General features: G+C 35.5%; 1 protein-coding gene across 2 annotated transcripts; it reads right to left on the reverse strand.

The window, feature by feature from the left end:
• Nucleotides 1–5,175: 5,175 nt before the first annotated feature.
• LOC110906168 (auxin-responsive protein IAA1) lies at nucleotides 5,176–7,710 on the reverse strand. Of its 2 annotated transcripts, none has more exons than XM_022151416.2 (4): nucleotides 7,454–7,710; nucleotides 6,789–6,964; nucleotides 5,819–5,930; nucleotides 5,176–5,717 (listed from the first exon to the last, which is right to left on the reverse strand). In XM_022151416.2, the coding sequence occupies exons 1-4, from the start codon at nucleotides 7,621–7,623 to the stop codon at nucleotides 5,612–5,614; spliced, it is 564 nt and encodes a 187-aa protein (XP_022007108.1). In that variant the 5' UTR covers nucleotides 7,624–7,710; the 3' UTR covers nucleotides 5,176–5,611. The 2 variants fall into 2 exon arrangements, with proteins under 2 accessions (XP_022007108.1, XP_035836708.1); XM_035980815.1 differs by having other exon boundaries at nucleotides 5,223–5,717; nucleotides 5,819–5,945.
• Nucleotides 7,711–10,267: the final 2,557 nt, after the last annotated feature.

The raw sequence follows: 10,267 nt of genomic DNA on the forward strand, positions 1-10,267 counted from the left end.
AATAAATCATAACGAATATGATTGTAAATAAATAAAAATAAAACTTACAAAGACCTTGGATTCCCGACACTCTAGGACAAGCTAAAAACTTCTCTTCTACCTATTCCATTTGGGAGTGTAAGCCACATTTAAAGAGTTTTGCTTGAGGACAAGCAAAAGTTCAAGTGTGGGGGTATTTGATGTGTGTAAAATGCAACATATAAATCACATCAATTAAGGCATAAAACTAACCCTTTTTAAGTACTAATGTTGGAAAAAGAGTGTTTTTGTCTTCCTTTTGTATTTTCAGGATGAAATGAGCTCGAAATCACAAAAGAAGCAAAAAGACAACTAATTCTACCATAAATACAAGAAAAGGAACAAAAGTAGACTGCCCGGACCCTCAACGGCACCTCCCAAAGCAAAGGAGAAGAAACAGAGTCTGAACACGCCCCGTGTCCAGCGAACACGGGGGCGTGCCCAGGAAGCAGCAGAAAAGACAAACCAGTAGAAGCTTCCATTGCCCACCACGGGGCCGTGTCCAGCGGGCACGGGGGCGTGGTGAAAGTACAGCAGGCGCATTAATTGTAATTCGCAATTACAATTAATGAAGAGAGAGAATGTCAGACGGGCACGGGGCCGTGTCCAGCGGACACGGGGCCGTGTCCAGCCTTCTGTTCAGCCTATAAATAGAGAAGCTTAGCTTCATTCTCTCTCATCCCTTGGCACACCACCTCTCTCACACTTCATCCACCACCCACCACCACCATAACACCATCATCCACCACCATCATCCATTGTCCATCGTAGAGTGTGTGAGTCGTCTCGGGATCCAAGATTGATCGTAAGAGTTCTTGACAATCAAGGCCATGTTTGCCTAAGTCTCTTACATCACTTGGTGAAGACAAGTGTTTAGTATAATACTTTTTATTTTTAATCTTTTGCACTTTTAATTTGGTTTTGTATTAATGACTTTAATAACTAGTTACTTATGTTGAAGGTGATATTTCCTTATCGTTTGTCCGTGGTGTCTTGGCATTATTTTACTGTCTATATAAAATAAAAGATTTTCACCATTCATATCTCCACGGTCTATATGGAGGTATGTTGGCTACCTGGTCGGGGGTTAAGGGAACGGTTTGGTAAGGGTCTTGCCCTTGTTCAGCGTTTAGAGGTCCTGCTTGGGACCTGGGTCAAATTTAGTAGGATCTCCTTCAATGCCCATAGGTATTGGATGGCGGGGATCCAAACTCTTTGACCCCCTCATAAGTTAACTACTATTAATACTATAACCCGGCTATTTAGGACTGTATCCCTGCTGACTCAGACTACTTAGCCGAGGGTAACGTCACCGCCAAAAGCGGGGCCTACCACAATTTGCATTAATAACTTAATTCATTATCTTTCAATAATCCGACCCTTTAGGATTGTATCCTTGCTGACTCAAACTACTGGGTTGAGGGTAACGTCGCCTTCAAAAGAGGGGCCTACTACAATAACTAAGATAATCTCTTAAACAAGTGCAAAAGTGCGAAAATAATCAAAGGTTATACTAATACACGTGTCGGATCCAAGTGATTCATCTTGTCTATCTGTTTTTATTTTATTTTTATTTTCAGCATTTAGTTAGTTTTTATTTTTCTTAGTTTAAAACATTTTTCTAACTTTTTGATTTGATTAGACGTTGAGGATAAACCGGTATTAAAAGCTCTTGTGTCCTTGGACGACCTCGGTATCTTACCAACACTATACTACGTCCACGATGGGTGCACTTGCCCATATGTGTGTTTAGTGTTAGTGAATATCGTGTTTTATAAATTTAAAACTTGACTAAAAGTGTAAAAAAGGGGCTTAAATATACATCAGAAATATATACACACCGACACACATCAGTTATCTAACTGCTGTTAAATGCCATGCATGACTTGTATGATCCCGAATACGTGCATTGTGATACTTGGTGATTATTGTGATTATACTTATACGGGAACAACTTGGATACAAACTGATTGTGTATATGTGCATACCCTAGGACGTGATTGATTTATCTTGAGCACATACTTAGCATACCGAGCAAACCAAGGTGAGTTCACACAGCCAAGGCATGGGGTTCCCGGGTGGGAATGGGATTTGATGAATTATTGTGTACACTCAGATGGTAGAACCTAACGATAAGATACGACTAGACTAGTAACACTTGTTGAACTGATCTTCGCACACCTGCCAAGGGTTGGCCGCGATATTATGACTGACTTCGCACACCTGCCTTAGGAAGGCCGCGAACTAAATTTACTAATCTTCGCACACCTGCCTGGGAGGCCGCGATACAAATAAACCTAGTCTAGAATACTTGGGAAAAATATCCCCTAATATCTTCGCATACCTGCCTGGGAGGCCGCGATGGAAACTAATACGATACAGGACATAACGAACGAACATACTACTACTCACACTATACTATTTCTGAACTATTAACTGTGAACTCGCTCAACTAGTTGTTGACTCTCTGCTGCATGCCTTGCAGGACCTTAGGTACTTATGGAGCTTGCACTAGGAAGGAGCAGGTCGTTGTGGAGCACAGATCATGAATACTATGTTTAACGTTTCGAATATTTGAACTTATGATTTACTTTGGGTTTACATACTTATGCTTCCGCTACTTAACTATGTTTGGTTTGAACATCAATTGTATTGAATTGGGTTTTACGAACTTCTTTGATTATTATATACTATGTTCAATATGATTGATGGCTTGATCCTGGTCATGTCACGCCTCCAAGCGGTGGTACTCTGCGTGTGGATTTTGGGGGTGTGACACACCATTCTTTAAAAGATGTATTTTTTTTTCTCAATATCGTTTACGAATTCTCTTCATGTATTGTATTAGAATTAGATGATTGAAATCCATTCAGCGGATAAAATCATTGGGTTCAGGTGAGTAATATCAGATCTCGGGTCGATGATTTGCTCACTCCATGCATGTCTTAAAAGACCTGAAGCATGATGGTATATTCCAGTAGGAAGGAGTAAAACGCCAAAATGGTCCCTGAGTTTAGGCAATTTTTGTCACTTTATTCCAAAAATGAAATCTTTTGTCTCTGGGTCCCTGAGGTTAGATGTTATTTCTCTACTTTTTTTTGTCATTTTCCTCATTTAATTAACATATATTATGGCATAAAAAGACGATTATACCCTTCATTTAAATTTAAATGAGGAAAACGACATGACAGAAAAGGAAAAATTTATCAGAAAATTCTAACCCATTTTGCTAATTGGATGAAAATGATAACGAAAATGAAACATCAAGGACCCAAATACAAAAAGTTTTATTTTTGAACTAAAATGACAAAAATAACTTAAAACTCACAGACCATTTTAATATTTTACTCCAGTAAGGAACGAGTGTACTGTCAAGATTGGGATCATAGTGAATGTGTTGTCATTTGTGGGAAGAAACATTTAGTAGTTTGCGTCGCACTGGGCCAAGCCCAATGCATATATAGCTTTATCTAAATGGGCTTTCGTAATCCGAATGCATAAGCCTTAATTTAAATATCACTAGTTAAATTTCCGCTCGCGCGTTGCGGCGGGGACCCAATGACTGCAAAACGCGTGTCAGTAACGGCAAACAGATACCGAATATCAAAACATAAATAAAAATGTCGTGAAAAGGATAGTCAATCCGTCCAAAAAAAAAAAACGATTTTAAATAACCTAATATGTAATAATAATAGGACCCACACGTCCTACACGTTGGAAATTAGTTTGTTTTCAGTTCAGTTATAGTTATTACGGTGCTAACACGTTAAAATATGGATGGGCTCGGTACTGGTAACGGCACCGAAAGTACCGATCCGAAAAATCATCGAAATTAGGTACCGGCATAGAAAATGCTCGGTACAATAAAGTATGGTATTTGAAGGTAAAATATAGGTATGGTGCTAGACCGGTGTCGAACCCAAAGGAACGATTCTCAAAACGCCAAAGGTGGGTACCAAATTGGTACAGAAAATGATTTGGTATAGTAAATTTGGTACCGATACGATACCGGTTTGATTATAGTATTTGATACGATTTGCTCATCAATAATCTAAATATCCAAGTTTATTTTACATGCTACAATTCATTCATTACGTAAAAAGACAAAAAATAAAGCAAAATAAGTTGTGTATATAAAACCTCATTCAAACGAAACACAGTTTACTTACTGTGTGTATGAAAAGTAATCTAAACTGTGCAGTTACTTGCATTGCTACGTTGCTACAGGATTTGATGAGCTCGGTACCAAGCGGTACCGAAAATACAGTTACCGAAATCCTCAAAAGTGGCTACCGGTACCAATATACTTGGTACAGTACGGGGCTTGATACGGTCGGTACTACGGCTTGATACGGTCGGTACTGGTACGGCACCGGTATTTGAGGGTGAAACCTAATGAATACCGGTGCCGAACGGATACCAAAAATACACTTAGTTTAGTAAATTTGATACCGATACCGGTACCCGATACTATTGATTTATTTCTATTTTTATTACTGTTAATTTATTTCTCTTTTTAGAATTTATTATTTATTACTTAATACTGTTCATTTACTTGGTCTTTTAATATAAGTTTTTAGAATTTATTATTTATTACTTAATACTGTTCATTTACTTGGTCTTTTAATATAAGTTTTTAGAATTTATTATTTATTACTTAATACTGTTCATTTACTTGGTCTTTTAATATAAGGATAAGTCTTTTAATATAAGTTTTTAGAATTTATTATTTATTACTTAATACTGTTCATTTACTTGGTCTTTTAATATAAGTTTTTAGAATTTATTATTTATTACTTAATACTGTTCATTTACTTGGTCTTTTAATATAAGTTTTTAGAATTTATTATTTATTACTTAATACTGTTCATTTACTTGGTCTTTTAATATAAGTTTTTAGAATTTATTATTTATTACTTAATACTGTTCATTTACTTGGTCTTTTAATATAAGTTTTTAGAATTTATTATTTATTACTTAATACTGTTCATTTACTTGGTCTTTTAATATAAGGATAATGTGTCCATGTTGCATACCAAGGACCAACTCACCCTTAACTTTTGATAAATCAACATGTTCGACTTTATCATATTTAGTCGTACATTTTAAGCCATCTCATAAAATTTACCATCAAATTCATTGCAATTTATTCTATTAATTAAAACAACAATTTTATATTTTGAATGACAAATTTGAATTACCGACAGACAACTGAAGTATCATCGTGCCACCAGTGGAACCACCCGATCATATCCATCTCCGCCACCATACTATAATGCCTATACTCCATTTTCATAAGAAAAGCCAATAAATCTAGGGAAAACCCCCCTTATGGGAACTACATATGACTCTATATGGGGGAACTACGTGCGCTTTTGGATTCGTTGAGCCTCTGATATCATCGGTTTTATATAGTTTGACACCCTCAAATTATCGTATATACTGTATGCCGTTGTGGTAAGTATATGTTTATATTTTCATACCATAGGCTTAACTGTATGCCGTTGTGGTAAGTATATGTTTATATTTTGTATCCTCATTTTCCACCAACTTTTTTCTATCAAAATCCAAAAAAATATCTTCTTCAGGAACTTCAAAAAATGGAGAGATTTGAGCCTCTTGAACTTGTTCTTGGAGCTGCATTAATCGCTTCCGATCGTCTCATCAACCTTATTCGCTTACAAGTCTCGACGAACATCCTGAAATCATTCAAAAAAATTAACAAACAAATGTTATGAAATCAATTCTAAAAAAATGTATTATACTGAAATGATCACTTGATTAAGTTTGGCGAACTTACTTCCAAGGAACATCACCAACAAGCATCCAGTCCCCAAATTTATCCTCATACATTGATACATACATTCTTCCATTCACAACATCTAACAAGTTGTTCTCACTTAATGCATTTTCTATAAAAACAATCACTATATTCACATTAGTTAATCATCAAACAGGACACAAGCTTACCTAAATTCAAATCTAAAATGAAGTTTTATGCGCTGTCCAATCGAATCGTTGAATACAGGGGCGGACCTACTCCTATGGTTGGGGATAGAGGTGTGAATTTCTGACACGACCCGAAAACACGACACAAACTTAACACGAAATTTGTGGGTTTGGGTTTAGTCTGAATGGGTTCGGGTTAGTTTCAAGTTGAACCCGCGAACCCGTTTAGCTACACGGGCCGGGTTCGTGTCAACCAGGTCGGGTTGGCAGGTTAACCCGTTTAACCCATTTATATTATGCTATATTTTTTTTCAATATGTTTATGTCATAAATTAAATTGGATGAGTGTTTTACGCCACAATTATAACTTAAAAATAGGAATTAACATAAGATTTTATAATTAAAATGTAACTATATTATATACATTTGTGTTTTTTTAGTAAAAGTTTACTTAATATGTTATTTTGCGAAAAAAAAAAAAAATCCAGGTTGAACGGGTCGTGTTCGAGTCAACCGCGAATATCCAGGTTGTGTTCGGGTTCATATGTATGACACGATTTATGGGTTTGGGTCGGATTCCTCTAAAATTTTCGGGTTCGGGTCGGGTTGAACCTGCCAACCCACGATCACGACCGATTTAGCACCCCTAGTTAGGGGCAGCCGCCCCCTTTAAAAATAGTGTTTTAGGCAAAAATCCCGATCGCCCCTCTTAAAAGCCTTGTCCCCGAGAAAATAACTCTTGGGTTCGCCAGTGCTTAAACATTGAATATGATGTTTTATAACAATAATTTGGGACCTTAGATCATTAGATATGTAGTTACCAAGTGTGAAATAAGAAAATATCTCCACCAGAGCACATTGAAGCTGCTGATAGTCTCCATACAATTCCAGATCTACTTTTCTCATATATGGTGCTCCGTCAACCGCCACCTTTACAAACTTAAAGTTACTGTTCTTCAGGTGCAACGTCACTGGCGGCCATCCAATCGCTTGTTTCCTGCGTTATCCATCATCAGTAGACATATTTGTATTGTTGTTAGGAATCAAGTGGCGCGGTGAAATCAACACACAGTTGCAAAACAATTTAAACACGCGCAAAATAGAAAAATAAAAGTAAGTAGGAACACGATAATTTTAGGTGATTCAGTGTGAATTGAATCCTACGCTCCAACTAGATATTTTTATTATGCTTAGTAGTCAGAACTAAGATTACAATTACAATCATAGGGTATAAATAGATATTCATATTGTTAGGAATTAAGTGGCGCAGCAAAACAAAAACGATTTAAACACACGCCAGAAAAAAAAAATAAAGCTAAAAGGAACACAACATTTTTAAGTGATGTAGTGTGAAACTTACGTCCACTGACTGCAACTAGATATTTTTACGATCATGATATATATAAAATATACACATAATTGTAGCCAAGGCCCCAAGAAACATTTATGGATCAAAACAGGCCCAAAGTCAGTGATCATAACTTACTCATCCAAAGGACATTTCGTAGCGTCGGAACGAATATCATCGAAACTTTCAATCGATCGTCGTTTTTTTGCCAACTTTCGGCCTCGTGATTCACCTGGTAAACCTAATGTGAGCTCAGTTTCAATGAGATTGAGGTCGTAAGTGGTAAACTCCGACGTCTTCGATGACATTTAATATGATACGATGAAAAAGAGTTATGGGTTTGAGATATTGAGGTTTTGTGGTGTAGTTGTAGTGGGAGAGACCACAAGCAATGCTCCACTTAGGAGTTTACACGTGGATTAAGATGAAGGGTCCAGATTGTTTGGTGTGGGTGATGAATGATGATGAAGAGATGGTAGATTAGTTAAGTTGGTGGGAGTACCGAATCATGGCAATTTGCTCGTGTGTGTTGTTTGATGAAAAAGAAAGTAATATGGATCCAAAATGACACATAACACATTGTCGTGTTTGTCTTTGTTTCTTTTTTCCTTATCTAAAATGACACATTGTCGTGTGGGTCTTTGCTTCTTTTTTCCTTTACTTTTCTTAGCTGCTACTGCTATTCTCAGGCCTCTAAAATTTTATTTTACACCTCTGTATGTATATAATCCGTATAGAGTTAAACTGGTCGTACAACTAATTGTTGCAAAAAAAATGTTAGAGAATGGTATTTTTGTCTCCATGTATACGGGCCGTATAACATTATACGACCCGTATAGAATACTATACGATTAATATAATGTTATACGACTCAAACCTCATATAATTTTATACGACCTGATATTTTTTATCCATCTATACACGCACCTAACATTATACGGCCCGATATTTGTTATGTCATATTATTCTAATACGGGCCTATACGATTAATATAATGTTATATGGCCCGTATATAGGATGTGAAACTAAGATTTTGGGGTGTATGACGCTTTATTATTTTAATTGTTATTTCTACATATTAATGATTTAGTTCTCTTCTGTGAGTAAATGCATTTATTGATGATTTAGTTCTCTTCAGTCATTAAATGCATTTTTTTAAATATGACTGACACATTGTGGTGTGGGTCTTTGTTTTTTTAAATTAATTATTTCGATATATAGATGATTTAGTTCTCTTAAGTGATTAAATGCATTTTCTTAAATATGATTAAAAAGATACGAACATCATTATAAACGTGAGAACAACCATTATATTTTCACTTCGGATTCCTATCAAGCCATTCCAGGGGAGACACGAGAGGGGGTATGTTGGAGAAGTGTGAGCATGAGTAAATGCCAATGAAGATGACAGATTTTGAGAAAGGGGTGTTTGAGTGTTTGTTAGGTAGCATAACTCGAATTAAGTTATTCGAATTTGCCCGAAATTTTACTTATTCAATTCGAATAAACTTAAAAAAACCCTAAATAACTGTATTTCTTAAACTTTAACATTAATCCATCTTTACTCAATTAATGTATGCAAGCTCAATAAGGCTATTTATAATAGACTTCGTCCTCACAAGCTTGATATGAAGAACTCAAATCCTATCTTCTATCGGTTGGCTTCAAACCAACCATCTCATATCCGTCTCTCTTTGTTAATCACTCTACAAACACTCATTTTTCTTCTCGTATATGTCGATGACATCATAATTATCGGAGTAAAATCCCCTCTAATCAATAAATTCACCACTAGTCTCGCTACTCCATTTTCCCTAAAAGATCTTAGATCTCTCTCTTACTTCTTAGGTGTTAAAGTCATCTCTCACACCAAATGCCTATTTCTATCCCAATCTAAATGCATTTGTGATCTATTACTAAAATCGATGGCATACCTCTACACTCGGAAGAGATCATTCTTTGTTATTCTTGATCCATTGGTTTACAATATGTGGAAATGTGAGACCATCACTAGTTATTTTTTAAGTTGAGATTGTTGCCGGCCAACGACTAATAGTTGAAATTATTAAAATCCATTATTCCTTCATTTTATAGCCTTAAAAAGGGCTAAATCAGTATCTTGTTGATAAGGCTTACATCTCACACCATGACACATGGTTACATTTCATCCATAAGCAACTTAGCTTTAAGAAGTTTACGATCCTAACTTGTACATCACTTTTTCTTTCATTTTCATTTCTAATTTGTATGTAGAGTAATGAACTTATATTTGTTAATATTAACACAGGCCGCAATTACTAATTTAATTACAAGTTAAAGGGGTTGTATTTGTAAATTGTTAGTAATGTTTATTTATTTATTTTGTGATATGTAAACATTTGTAGAACTAGAAAAGATTTAAGTTAAAGTGTTGGGAAAACAACACTTAAAGCCTAATTATGAATTTGTTAAAAGACCTAAATGACCCTTTGTTTTGATGATGTTAGAAATTTATAGCTTGTGTTAATGGTTGTTGATTAAGGATGTGCATATACCACACACATGTCACTTAACATTTAACAGTTAATGAATCATCAAGTGCGCATATCCAACAAGTACAATCACCACCAAGTAATATATCTTCAAAGACTATCACGTGTAAAGATTGAAGAACGAAGACATAAATGTGATGAATGAAGTGAAGATACATGTCAACAAAAATCATTGATAGAATACCAATCACAATATACAAAGAATAAAGCTTAAACACCAAGCGAATTTAATAGGGAATAGAAAGATGATTAAACAAGGATTGATTAATAGGTAATTAATCAAGGTTCTTTCAACCATAACAAGTAAAATCTCAAAGGAATCAAACTAGTTGAAGAATTTCCATTTGTAGGATGAAATCATGGTGGGAGACTAAACCATACTATAAATGGAAAGAAAGCAGCCATGTTTACCAAATGTGCA

The sequence above is a fragment of the Helianthus annuus genome, chromosome 12 (genome assembly GCF_002127325.2).
Source record: "Helianthus annuus cultivar XRQ/B chromosome 12, HanXRQr2.0-SUNRISE, whole genome shotgun sequence".
Lineage (NCBI taxonomy): Eukaryota > Viridiplantae > Streptophyta > Magnoliopsida > Asterales > Asteraceae > Helianthus > Helianthus annuus.

Coding starts and splice junctions, on each gene's coding strand:
- LOC110906168 (XM_035980815.1), bottom strand. CDS start 7,623: ATGTCATCGAAGACGTCGGAGTTTACCACTTACGACCTCAATCTCATT. Junction 6,965..7,453: donor ACGAAATGTCCTTTGGATGA/GTAAGTTATGAT, acceptor TGGATAACGCAG/GAAACAAGCGATTGGATGGC. Junction 5,718..5,818: donor GTTGGTGATGTTCCTTGGAA/GTAAGTTCGCCA, acceptor GAATGATTTCAG/GATGTTCGTCGAGACTTGTA.